The sequence below is a fragment of the Denticeps clupeoides genome, chromosome 17, assembly GCF_900700375.1.
Source record: "Denticeps clupeoides chromosome 17, fDenClu1.1, whole genome shotgun sequence".
Taxonomy (NCBI): Eukaryota; Metazoa; Chordata; class Actinopteri; order Clupeiformes; family Denticipitidae; genus Denticeps; species Denticeps clupeoides.
Window position 1 is genome coordinate 15,853,815 of NC_041723.1, and position 14,179 is coordinate 15,867,993.

At 45.5% G+C, this 14,179-nt stretch overlaps 1 protein-coding gene across 3 annotated transcripts in view; it reads right to left on the reverse strand.

The window, feature by feature from the left end:
* The window catches only part of frmd5a (FERM domain containing 5a), a 92,106-nt gene that overhangs the window by 6,432 nt on the left and 71,495 nt on the right, over positions 1-14,179 (reverse strand). For 2 of the 3 annotated variants that reach the window (XM_028957677.1, XM_028957679.1), the window contains exons 5-13: positions 13,607-13,704; positions 12,554-12,677; positions 11,116-11,203; positions 10,426-10,514; positions 9,603-9,666; positions 9,360-9,451; positions 7,831-7,905; positions 6,097-6,165; positions 5,758-5,864 (exon numbers count right to left, since the gene is read on the reverse strand). In XM_028957677.1, the coding sequence (XP_028813510.1) occupies positions 5,758-5,864; positions 6,097-6,165; positions 7,831-7,905; positions 9,360-9,451; positions 9,603-9,666; positions 10,426-10,514; positions 11,116-11,203; positions 12,554-12,677; positions 13,607-13,704 (806 nt within the window). The remainder of the gene's footprint in view (positions 1-5,757; positions 5,865-6,096; positions 6,166-7,830; positions 7,906-9,359; positions 9,452-9,602; positions 9,667-10,425; positions 10,515-11,115; positions 11,204-12,553; positions 12,678-13,606; positions 13,705-14,179) is intronic. The other variant, XM_028957678.1, reaches the window with a different exon arrangement.

Here is a 14,179-nt window from a genome sequence, read left to right on the forward strand (position 1 = left end):
CTAGATAACCTTCTGCCCGGACATTGCCATGAGGAGGGCGGGCCGGGCATGGGCCTGGGTCCGCCTCCAGGGACCCCAGGGTTGCAAGAGGGTCCAGCTGGGACAGACAGGAAGAGGGCCTGCTCATCCCAACAGATGCAAACCGGGCTCAGCAAGGAGGGTTCCTGCGATGCCCCTGTACCTCCAGCAGTGCCTCCCATGCCCGGGAAGTTTGGACCTGCAGCATGGTGAACCATGTCCAGGCGGTCCGGGTCAGCACAGCAACAGTGCCCCTGCTGTAGAGAGTGTCCACCAACCTTTTTTTTTTAGCCACCAATACCCAACCAACAGCACCCGGTGTGCCAGCAGAGTCGTCAGTGGACGCCACCCACCTCCTGTCAACCGCCTGCCTCCCACACCAGCACCATGAAGCCGCCCTTCATTGTAGCAGATGAGAGGGGACTCATGCCAACAGCCGGCCTCCCAGGGATCCAGACTCTCACTCTCCTGACTTTGCCTCCAGAAGAGGTCCCAGAAATCATTGAGCCCACTGTTCTGTTTGTCTGTGTGTGTGTGAGTGTGTGTGTAGTGTCCGTATGTCGCCCTGTTCTCCCTCTTCTCGTCCCTGAGATGGCAGTGTTGCAGATAAGAAGACCCCCAAGTTGGAGATCCCTGACCCAACTGCACCAGTCCAGAGCGAGGTAGACTGGCAACAAGAGGTCCCTCCCATGCTATGCAGGTTAGGGGCTCCTCATGAAGGGGGTGGGCAGGTATGGACAGAGAATGAATTCTTTGGTTGCTGTTGATCCCTCAAGGGGATCCCAGGGGGCAGAGAGTGCCCAGGATGGCAAGAGGGTCCAGCTGGGACAGGCAGGTAGAGGGCTTGCTTGTCCCATCAGCCCCACCAGGCTGAGAAAGAAGGGGTCCCATGATGCCCCTGTACCTCCAGCAGTGCTTACAGTGCCCGGAAGATTCAACCCTGCGGCATGGTGAATGATCTCCAGTTCTCTGGGACCGCCGCCCTGCATGGCATGGAAAGGAGAGCTGCAGACAGAAGAAGGGGTGTGCAGTGGCAGGGGCTGTACGCACCCAGACACGTCAAAACATTGTGGTTTGGGTATCAGTAGCTGGGTGGTCCAGGACCGCCTTCCTGTACGACGCAGGGAGGGATGCTGGAGGCGTCCCCATGGACGTGCAGTGGCAGGGACTGCATGTGCCCAGAAGGTTTGGCTCTAAATCCTGTTCGCAGGTTGATGTCACCTTGTTGGATGATGTCAGGAGGCCAGCCATAGGGTGCCTGCCTGCAGTGCCAGAGCCCTGTGGTTGCTGCCTCTGTCTCACCCCATTATCCTGTAGATTGAGTTTGCCCACTTCGGAGCAACGCCCTTGAGGGGGTTATTGTGATTGAGCAATTGGGAGAGCACAGCTGGTGCCAGGTCAACTAATCACAGAGCAACTAATCACCTGAGTAATCTCAGCTGGAGCCAATTACGCAATTTGTTCATCCCCTGTTTTCTGGCCCTCGTGCCTGTTTTTGTTGTCCTTATTAAAATCCCCTTCATCATATTGCTTATGTGCCTCATTCCCCATCTCTCCCTGAGTCGTGACACATCAGTTTTGAATGCTTTAGAATAGGGTCGAACATGTTGTAACCGGATTGATGGTCCAAGGATCACTCACCACTTTGTCATTAATTTTAAGAGTTTGCATACATGCTGTTTATTTTAAAACAAGGTGTGGTGTGAACTAAAATTTATTCGTAACTACATGCGTTGTAAACTTCCACCTGCACCAACTGAAAGTCGGAGAAAGACGGAGCCTAGTTCATACATCCTTCTTTATCTCCATGTGTCAAGAACTGACTGGATTAGGATGGTCAATTGTTTCATCCTCAAATGGATACCACATGACCTCTCATTTAGATCTGGGATACTTTTCATCTTCCCTGCCTTAACATCTCTTTTCCATCTCTGCCATTCATTCATGAGGTATCTTGTCCTTCGTTCTGGATCAGCAATTCTTCTTGCCCTGGACTCTCTTTGCCTTTCTGCTGCTGTTTTTATCATCACTAAATCTGAAATATTGACAAGTCCATGTCTTTTTGATAAGTAATTGGTCAAATGAACATTAACTTGAAAGCAATGCTGAAAATTTGTCATATGACAATGAAAGATCAGTCACTTATACAACTTTAATTGTTTTAGTTGCTAATGCACATTAGTTGCACATGTATATGCATGAAATATTGCAAAGATATGCATCCCTGTATCAGTCATTCAACCACATAACACTGAAAAAGTAATGGGGTTGAATGTGATGGGGGTGAAGATTTTGTCGGAATCTGATGCTAATTCTTAACGCTAGCAGAAAGACAGCAATATTTGTTTTGGATATTGTTTCATAGTATTTATGGCTGTGCACACGCTAACCCTAACTTCTTGGGACACTGAACCTACTGAAATAGCACCACGTCTGCAGAATCACCCAGCATCAAGATTTGTTAAGCGTCACCATTCTGAGGTATCCAGGATGATTCACGCAGCCAACCCTGTTTCTCTTCCTCCCTCCGGCCAAATCCCAGCCCGCTGCTCTTCTGTGAAGGCAGCTTGCATGTTAAGGCATCGTATGTTACAGGAAGACACAGCTCAGGAGAGGTGTTAGAAGCAATTAGCAGCATAGTCAAATCGGTGTCAAAGTTCTCTAACACAGTGACAACTTTGCACTTCAGCTGTGGCTCTGGAACCACCACAAACACACGTTCCTTCACAAAATACTCAAACATCCAGTAATATGTCTAAACTTTACCAACTCACTCACATTCAGTCGGATGCTTTTATCTATGGAAGTTGCTAATGTCGTTAGCACCTATGCTTTTGGAGAACAAGGCTGCTCTGTATGCAAACTTTCACCAGAACCACAAAATTACACCGCTAAAAGTGCTGAAGATCATCACACCTGTTCTCCAAAACACTCCAGCCATATTAGGTTCAACTAGTCCAGCATTTAAGTTGAAAGGCCTCTCTGGTTCTAGCCCACTTTCTAGACGGTTATAATTAATCACAGGGTCAAGCAAAGCAACTGCAAGCAGACTGGGAAATGACAGAAAAAAAAACTTCTTCTCCACCTCCACATGGAGTCTAAAATATATGATCATGTCAACTTTATTATTAATTATTTTATGTAATTCAGCAATAATGCACTGAACCATGGTTCTGTTTCCTTATACAGTTTCAGATGCTCTCTAAAAGTTTCTGCTCCATGTTCTGATGATGGCGGTGAAATTAAGCCTTTCAGGAAACGCAACAGCAAAGGACAACCACGCGTCATCAGTATTTGAGCATCATGGGTCAGCAATGAACTTGGCTTTATGTAAACCATACGAGCAGCAGACTTAAATCCACCAATTATTCCTCCCAACTTTCCTCCAGGAAGCCAGCAGCAGCCAATCAGAAGCGAAAACCGACGGACCTTTTTGCTGAGCGTTGAATTCCACACGCCACCGGAGATACACTACACCTCCACTCTGGCCGAGCAGGATATGGGTTTCATGTGGTGAAGAGGCAGGATTTACAGCTTAGGCAGAGATTTCTCATTCAGAACTCAAAAAGACCTCCAAAACGAGGCTGAAATTGAAACTGCTGCGTAGAGAACTCTGAGGCAAGATGTTAACCACCTCTCACAGATAACTTTAACACTGACTGTAAAAAAGTGCCCAAAAATTGTGCAAAATCATGAAAAAATAAGATGGACGCTTTTACAATTTTTTTTTTGACAAATTCAGCAGAAAATATTGTACTTTAGGTACTTTTAATGTCTTCAATGCCAACACAAAACCATTCTGGAAAGGCAGTATCTGAGCTACAGTTATATGCACTGTAATACTCATATAAATATAACAATGCAACAAATCCCCTACAGTCTTAACTGGAATAACAAAGCCTTTACATTTTCTTCTGCAAACCACTAAAAAAGGAATTGATCTAACAAGAGCTGTGCCACCATTCAGCAATCTGTCAGCATTTATAACCGGAGTCAGATTTAGTGCACATACAGACACAACTGCTTTCATGGCTTTGAGAAGACCATGCAACAAGAACTTCTAAGCCTATGCATTAAAAATGCAGTAAATGCAGTAAATGCAGACTTAACGTTTTCTATGAAATGTGTATTTCCTTTTCACCAAATTGTAACTTTTCTCCATATAGATTTTGTATCTATCAACACAGAACACACACAATGAAGCTAACGTTACAATGCCTTTTACCTGGTGCTGGTGGACCAGGCATGTAGATGGGCCTGGCATAAAGCTGTGGGGTGGAGGGAAGTGGGGAGGCAATGGCATGGTCCTGGCCTGGTCCGGTGAGGGCCGGGTAGAGGGGCAGCACCCCGAGGGCCTTCCCCAGGAGTCGGGGGCCCAGGCTGAGCACGCGTACCTTCACATCACGGTAGCAGTGGTTAATCATACGCAGGTGGACGTTCACCCGGGTGGTGATACGGACCAGACACTTCACCATGGCGAGTTATCCTTTCGGCGCAAGCGCGGCACGCCGTAGAAAAGCGGCAGTAAATGTGAGCAGCGGATGCCTGGTTCCTCAGGGCGAGAAGCCCTCCGACTACAGCAGTGTGGCACCTTCCCACTGTCCCCTCTGGGCTCGGAGAGGAGATGCACAGAGGAGTGCTCCTCAAAACCTTTCCGCACGGCACCCGCTACGACTCCCCCACCCCACCCACGTGGTAGCCTGACCCTTTCTGTACCGCCACAGTGACATAAATGGAGAGGAAGGCCCGACTATTTTCAGAGTTGGTATTAATACTCTGAGGAAGGGACACTGTCAGCACATGCTGGACACATGTCTTTCTGCCTCTGTGCACAGATTCAACCAGGTTTTGGGACCCAGCAAGACGTGTCAGCGACAAGGGATCCATTGCTGACCTTCCGGCAGGATTGTGTCTGCCTGACAGGCAGCTTTTTAAGTACCATCTGGGATGGTGGCCCAGTAGTAGACTGGGACGGTGACGTGGGCAGAGGGCCACTTGCAAGTACAGGGCAGGTCAGGTGGGCGCTGTGGCAGCTGCAGCCCATGTCTGTGCAGTGGGTCCAACAGAGCTGGCACTGAAATAGAGCGGCCTGAGTGACATGGACACCTGTGTCACCCTGCCACCCCCCCTTCCCTGGGGAGTGGACAGGGACGTCTTAGATTACAACCTCCATGCTGTTTATGTGTGTGTTTGTGTTTTATGTGTAGATTTGTGTGTGTGTGTGGGTTCAGTATTTATCCAGGGCATAGCAAGCTCCATGCTAGGTGCCAGCCCCCTCGTTTTGTTAAACGTCAATTCGGCTTATCAAATTTCCCACAGAATATCTTACCCATACCCGCCCATATAAAAAAAAGACAGATATTCTTACTCTTTGAAGACAGCTCTCCCAAAGACGTAGTTTCAAAACGGCTCTTTAACTCTAATAGCGGCGATATTGACTGAAGCTCACAAACATTCCAACTCAGAGCACCGTGTTTAATGTCGTGCTTGGGGCATGTTCATTTATGTCCATACAAGAATGAAATAAACCGCATATATCTGTATCTTGGAATGATGGAAGTGCTTTATGAAAACGTGTGAATCGTACATCCCACAGAGACTGATATTCACTCAAACACACGAACACCAGACTCCGCCCCAGCTTGGGTTGTGTGAGTTCACCAGGAAGCAAGGGACAGAGAGACGGAGCGATGCTGTAACTGCAGATGGACCCAGAGGTGGCCAGCGGCAGCGTCTTACCCTCCATGATGGATATGTGCACAGCTCTCCTGCGGGTGCGGGGCACGCTGCTGAGCCGCGGTCCGTGGGTGATGGACGGGCAGCTCCTGCTGGGCACTAGGCCAGCCCTGCAGAAAGAGAGCCATCCCGACGTGATCAGCTGATTCATCGTTCAATCGCTACAAAATCACCATCGATTTTTTTTTCCTAACAGGTACGGACGCAGCCTTCTGCAGCTTGCTCTGGCGCTACCTGCAGATGTCCTGATTTTGACCTGTTCTGTGTGCCCCCTTGTGAGATTAAAACTTTGGCTAAATGAAAAAGTATACATGTACACGCGGTGTCGTGTAGTGGGCTGACCTGTGTATTTCCGGAGGTTCCCGTTTGATTTTGGCGCTTTGCTCCATCACTTCTTTGGCCACTCTTCCACTGTGACGAGACACAAACCAAACACAGGGGGTCATTTTTAAACCCACACCCTGCCTCTGGCTTTCAGCTCGAACCAGCAGTAGAGTCAATCACGAGCAGAGAGCTCTACAGAGGACGGGAGTCCATGAACGGCAGAACTAGATTAACCTCGCTAACCGCTCTCAGTCCAATTCAATCAGCCTCCTTCGGGCCGCAAGATGCTGTCCAGGACATTCTCTAGTTTTATTAGATTCATCTCAGTGACTTTGTGTTTGCCCTTTAAGCACCAATGTCAATTTCTTACATTACAACACCAAGCAAATGTATGTGGAGTTTAAAAAACAACCAGCAACCTTTATAGTACGATACTGCTGTGAAAAAGTATTTTTTGACTCCTTCCTGAGTTCTTTATTTTTGCATGTTCGTAACACAAAACATTTTCAGATCTAACTAATTTAAATATTAGTCAATGATAAGTAAAGCTCCAAGACTCCAGTGAACCATGGTGAGAGCCAATATCCACAGAACATGACCTGTAGTGAACCTTCCCAAGAGTGGTGGGCCTACGAAACTTACCCCAAGAGCGCAGCAACCACTCATCCAAGTGGTTACAAAAGGACCCAGAACATTGGAAGAACTACAGGCCTCACTTGCTTCAGTGAAGATCAATGTTTGTGACTCAAAAATAAGAGACTGGGCAAAAAATGCTCCGCATGGTGAAAACCTCTGCTGACCAAAATGGATTGTTGGAAAAAATACTTTTTTACATAGGGGGTAATTACTTTTTGGTTCTTAATAAATAGAATCACTTAAACACAGTTTTTGTTTTTTACTTGCATTTGTCTACTATTTAAATTTATTTCATTTCATTTAAGAGTGACATACACGGAAAAAACAAGAACTCAGGAAGGGGACAAATACTGTTTTAAAGCTCTGTATATAGGACATTAAATGCTTTAAAATAAACGTGAATAAATAAGCTAAAATATTTAAAACCAGGGTCAGATCCAGTCACCTCCTTGAGAACGTATAATGAGAAAAATGTTGCTGAAGCTGTTGTCATGGTTACTTGTGAGAGCACGCATGAGAGGTTAAGCAAAAATATGTCTTCCAAGTTACGCTACACTTTACACTGCAGAGTACCACTGAATGTAGCAAATATACTCTCTATTGCTCTAGTAGAATATGGTGGTGGTAGCCAGGTGATCCTGAAGACCACAAAGTCCCAGGTTCAAACCCCACTTATTACCATTGTGACCTTGAGCAAGACACTTAACCTTGAGTGTCTCCAGGGGGGGACTGTCCCTGTCACTACTCTGGATGACAGTAGAAGTGAAGTAGAAGTGAAAACAAAATGATCGCAATTATGTATGCGATAATTTTCTTGGTCAGTGTCTAGAATTTAGTGCAATGCAGTGAGCGTATTCGTTCAATAATCTTGCTTAAAAAGAATAAAACAGATATCCACAGGAGGCACTACGCCCTACACGCAAATTTGATGCCACAATAAACCCCAAATGACCATGTCATTTGTACTATGAGCAGTCTGGGACTCGGGGGTGCTGTATTGTGATATGTGAAGTTCTGTAGCTTTTGTGCTGCAGTGCGCTGCCGATTGAGCCCAGCCACAGCAGTGCTGCAGAGCTGCGTCCGCAGTCACCTCTAGCGTCTGGCTACAGCGCTCACCTGTAGCGGAAACGGCTCCCCTTGAAGAACAGGTTGCTGCTGGACACCGTGCGCACCTGACTTGACTTCTCCAACCTGTTCGGGGAGGAAGGGATGAATAGAATAGAAAAGGGCATTTTAGAAAGCTAAAGAACGACTGAAAACATTAAGGACACAGTGTACATGAAGGACATGTTCTCACAATTACAATTACTGTGAAATTTGTGTCAGAGTCAAAGGTGGCAGAGCCCATCCTGGGACACTGGGCACCGAGCAATAACTCACACAAAACCCAAAAATGTCTGGTTCTGTTCATGCATTGCATTTGATATTTTGAGAAATAACTAAATCCATCAATAACCACTTTGCAGTAATTGTTTTGAACAAATTATCGTGCCAATCAACTAGCATGGTTTTTAATACCCGTTAGTATCTCAATAATTGAAAGCGAGTTGCTGTAGCATCACTTTAGATGTATATTAGAGGTAGGGGTATTTTAATACAACAGCTTTGGTGAATCTATTTATTGAGTTTAAATTCCTCAGCAGCCACAACCTTACACAGAAACTTTGAAAGTACAGGAGCCCATTGGGTTCACAAGAGGACATTTCGCATGACCCCGCGACCCCAGATTAGGAATTATTATAAAAAGTGCCGATGCTGTTCTAATCACACCTTAAACCTTCCCTCTGTGTGACTCTCAGTGTACACACCAGGCCTCAGGAGGGCATTTTGTTCCAGACGTCTTATCTGAGTTCCAACAACACAGCGCTTGCAGGAAACAAAACACCTAGCCTCTAAATTATGCATCTTCGCAGCATTCCTGTCTGTGCCTTAAGGGAGACTCAGTAATTCTGTCATACTGGGCATATTAATTCATATTTACTAGTTTTAACTGTAGATATACAATGTGATGTTCAAAGGAAGAATGTGCTAGGAGTGTAATCACTGCATCTGTCTAGGTTCTGGAACAATAAGATTTATCTTGTTATAAGAATAATATCAGGGTCTTTTGTCTTAATGATTCAGTTCATTTTTATGGTTTTATTTATTTAAGGCTTTGTTTCTGGGTGCATCTGTGTGTAGGGGGAGAATGAGTGTCTGTGAGTGGAACGCTCAGGTGGTCCCTGCCCTCTAGAAGTAGGGGAATGGGGGCCGAAATATTATATAGCATAGTGTCATTCATGCACTCGTCTCTCTACACCCTTCCTCCTCTGCATTCTGCACATCCCCAAATCCCTCCAGTGCCTGAGCGCTGCTCCCCTCAGTGGCCCTCGTCGTCCCATCTCATCCATTACCCTCCACCCTGCAGCGCAGAGGCTCCAGGCTCCAGAGATACTGTTTTAAACACATTCCTACCATGTGTGGAGTGAGAAAATGCACACTCACGTACACACAGACATACGCACTTATAAATGACTGGAGAAAAGCCCACACCATCCCCAGCATCACTCACTCCCAAAGGTCACACTCATCCTCAGCTGACTTCGCTTTTCAGATGCGGTACTGCTGGAGGAGGGATTTAGATGATGCAGTGTGTCTAAACTCACTTGTAGAAGGCCTGGTTCTCAACCCCACACTTCCAAAGGTGTTTACAGGCTTCTGGTGTCGGCGCAAAATATGTCAAGATGATCTTTTTGTCCTGCAATAATATACACATTTTTTTTTTTTAAAAGAAAAAATAAACGGTTTCATGTTTCATAACTGTGTGAAAATGTGAGAGCTTTCCATACAAACTACCACAATCTCCTGTGACTCTAAAAACAGAGCCTTTCAATAATGCACGCGCTCACCTCCTTTTGATTTGCATATATATGGAATGTCTTTCCCTCGAACTTCAGCTTGGTCACCTCATTCCTGTCAATGGGGGTTGGAAAATAAAAAAGACTCAGCAGCACAGAAAGGGGCATGGGGTCTTTAAAAATTCATCACAACCACTGGCAGATCACACTAAACAGCAATGGATCTCTATGTTATTCTGAGAGAAGCCGCTGTGCCCCGGGGATCCAGGGAAAGTGCAGCTCTATGGCTTTCTATGGCAAAAGACGAGTAAACAAACCTGAACAGCGTTGCGCCGCAGCTTAAGGGATATGCCGGTGTCTGAATCACCCCCTCCCCTCAACAGTCCCGCTATCTAACAGCAGTGTAAGTACGGGGGATGCGGCTCAAGGCCATTACGTAACCAGCATCCTGGTGATGTGCTGCTGCTGAAATTTTGGTTTAGAAAAAGGATGCAACATTGACCCAAATTTTACCAGCAGAAACACAGAAAGCACCAGCTGATGCAGAGTTACCAGCAAATCCCACCCAAACATGACTGTCAGCTGGTGGCCAGGACCGAGGGTGGCCTTAATGTGACAGATCCCCCCAAAAGCCACCCAAAATGCCGGACACCTGCTGGGCCTGTTCCAGTGAAACAGGCAGTTGACGGAGCCTTGTTGTTCACAACACACACTGCACTCTTATGTAACCCCTGAGTAGTGGTTTATTTTAAGGTCTTATGTGTGTGTCTCCTCTTGACCTCACATTAGTTGAACTACGCCTGAAATGAAATAGGCAAAAAAAAAAAAAAAGCAGCCCACTTTTTCTTAAAAACCTCTCCCTGGTTCCACTAACCATTTCAGAAAATGGACTCTCTTGTTACCCTGAAGCACAACAAAGCCAAATGGGGTGAAGGCGAGGAAGGCGGGGTTTCCAGACACGTCCTGTAAGAGAGAAAGAGGTGAGCAGGAGGAGACAGCAGACACTTATACAGTAGCAGTGGGTAATGGCACCATATAATAAATTCCATATATTCCATGCCATACCATCTAGCCGAACTGAGTTTTGGTCAAGACCCCAAATTAAAGATGACACCCCTTTTTCAGAGGTATTGTGAGACAAAATAATAATTTGAGACAAAACCATACATTGTAGTAATTGATACATAGTAATTGTGGTAAATGTATATAAATATAGTTTAGATGCATTGCAATGTTGAGGAAAAATATTAAATTATAAAGATAAATATCAACACAGATATTACTGTCTACTGTCGTGTAGAGCTAAGCAAAAAATTTCTTGATATTGAAATAGTGAGCACAGCTCTATCAGACATATCAGGGATAATTATCAGACCCTTCATATGTTTTTTTTTAGCTACAAATAGGAAAGTCCTAAATTATGCAGCGCTCCAGACTTCCAGGGCCGAGCTGTACACCCAAGTTTTAATCAGTACCTACGTCCCCGAAACAGCTGGCATTAAAATAAGTGTTCATGACTTTGAGGGTGAAGCAAGAAAACAATGTCCTTTCCCTAACAGTTCACCTTGCAAGGATGGGGATCCACACCATATGTCTCCAGCATCTGGGCTTTCTGGAGGAAATTCAACTCAGAAGTTTCTGGAGTCTGTCCACTGGGTTCAATAAAAAAAATGAACAGTCAAAGAAATTATTAATATCTGTAGAACATTAAAAAAAAATCGGTATCAGCTACAGAAGGTTCCGCGTATTTCCATTTTAAACGCTTTCATTTCTGAGTGTTAAAAGCCAAAAACTTTTTTGTACTAAGATAAGAGTGAATTTATGTTCTTCTTCAGTAAGAAGTTGGAAGATAATTTTGTACCTTTGTAACCCTGACAAGTCATTAATGTATAATGCTGAAAATCTTCCCAAGTGTCTGCGCTGTATAATTCAGCAGCACCCATTCAACGTGCACCAGGCCGCTGTAACACAATGCTACAGCTTAAGCAGCAGAAAACCAACACGAGAGAGACTATGTTAAATCTTAAAGGCCCTCCCAAGTTACACTGCACCGCTGGCATCCTGCACCTTGCCAGGAGTGGAGACCCAGCTGCTGCTTCTCACCAGGACGACCACTAGGGGGCACTGCAGCTCCTGGCAGCCATCCCCATTCTACACCCAGTGACGTGCAATCGCTGCAGTTTTAACCAGCTTTCCACTCCAAGTCATAATGTGCTCTCGACTGTCCTCTTCATCGTATGATGGTGAGGAAATGCTCATCGGTGGATCAATCCACATCTTTGTGTCACAGTAGCCTTGCTCCTTTAGTGGGTGTCAAGCCAGCTCTTCTCTGCAAAGCATTCATTCTCTGTCTCTCTCTCTATGGTCTGGTAAGCAGGAAAGAGATATTGGTTTTCTATACTTTCAGGTCGCCTTAGGTCAAGGACAGTGCGATGTTAGGTTGCTACGGCTCAGACGGGGCTTTTTCATGTTGCTCGCTGGTGATCGAGTGCTTACAGGACCCCAATCATCTCAACGCTTCATTTTATACTCAGATGTCCCCAAAGTCCAGACAGAAAGTTACACCACTATTTCTCACTAGTTTCAAGAAGGATGGGATTTAAGGTGTTGGTTGACCAGCATACAGGCCTGTTAGAATTTTATGATGTCAGCCTTTTGTTCAGACACAAACCCTGGTGGTTTTCCTCATGGAAGAGGGTAAGGCAGCAACACCATTGGCTTCTAAAACTTTTTTTTTACTGCAGTAAAGACAGTGAATGATACTCAAAGAATAAAGGCAACAAAATTGCCTTCTGAAGAAATAATAATGTTGACAGTTGGAGAAACACTACGCTACACTTACCCATTCGAGAAGAACTTTGTAAATTGTACATTCTAATTTGCTAAGGATTCATGGTAATTTTTTCCCAAATAAAAGCAAGTCTAGACTACGTTTTAAAACATTTAAAAAAAATTGAGAGTTGGACAGACAGACAGACAGGTATTCAGTATTAAGGTCTTACACAAGCTCAGTTTTATGGATCTCTGCGATCCTTCTCTCCAGCTTCTCCGAATGTTTGGGGAAAAACTGGAATTTGGAGCTGTAGCCTTCCGGATGTTTCCCTGGGTCATAATCCCCAATCTCAGCTAAAGAACAAACAAAAAAGTGACAACATATGAATTATATCACAGCCTAAACGTTATATCACAACTTAAAACATGTACAGTTACAGGCCGAGGTGGATGTGCTAGATATGCTCGATTTTCATTCCCAAAAACATCCTGCTCCTGACAACACAGAAGACGATTTACTAGCACGCAGCGACGCTGTACCTGATTAACGGCCTTCTGGGCCCCCTGAGATATCGTAAAGTTGGAAATGACTGTAAGGGTGTGATGACAGGGCAGAAGGACGGTGTTTGGGCATGTTCGGCACACGCTGGTGCGGCGGGCGGAGTCCCCCTGTTGCTCAGCCAGGCGGAGGCTTGTTTATTTTATTTTATTTTTTTGTCACTTCGTGCCGCACTGAGCTCCCGCAGGCCCCCCTGACAATTACATCTTATGACGAGGTGACAGCGCATGGCATCTTTAATTCAACAACCACGCGTCCCCCAGAACAAGACCTCGGCTCGGGGGAAAGGACCGCCGTTTTATCACACGCAGCCACGGGTCCCAAAGCAGGAGCATTTTCATTTCTTTATTTTGGTCAAGCATTCCACAAATGTTCATTTTCAACACGCCAAAATGCCTGATTTAACACACGAGCTCATGGATGAACTAGTGCAGGTACCTAATTAACCGCACACAAGCGAAATGAAAACTGGTACGACTTCCTCCCTCAGGCACCAGGACACTTTAATGCCTGTTTATTGTAAGGAAATGGCAATTTAATGCTTTATAAGACACAAATAAAATGTATAGCTTCAGGGCTTAAGGAGATCTTTATTAGATGAGATCGGATCCCATCTTAAAAAACGGAACATCGGAACACCTCAGGTCTTGTTTATCGCCGCAGACTCGAATCCAGCTCCAGGTAAGAGCGAGCCCGGCAAATTCCGCCCGTCGCTCCGCATTACCTTGCAGGATGTAGGCTGCCAGCATGGCAGCATCTGACGTCTTGCACAGGAGGCGGCCGTGGTACAGATCTCTCTTGATCTGCAGGAAGACGAGATACCTGGATACGAGGGGAACAGCAGAGCGGCATCAGGTCAGAACAGGAGAGCCGCTGCTCAGGAGCAGGACCAAAAAAAAACAAAAAAAAACCCTATCATTAATACTAAAACAAATCAGTGAAACAATTATATCTATAGGCTGTTGATTTCTGCTCTGGGATCCTTTGAATTTTCCTTTTTGATACATGGAAAAATGAAGCTTTTGTTTGAGGGAGTGGATGGGAGAGCAGGTTTTGGTAGGGAGGGCCCTGAGGCAGACTAGTCGAGCTCAGCTGCATCAGCTGGTGCCTGGAGACATGCATTACACATGAGCACCCAAAACAGAGACTAGCAGGTAGGCGAGTGGAGGTAGGCCCACAGAAAAAAAACAATATCATTAAATACACCAGCGAGAGGCAGAAAATGTTGCAGCACAAATAAAGTGAAGGATATGGAACGATTAAAAACCAACACCCAGGCCATCCAGACCAATGATAC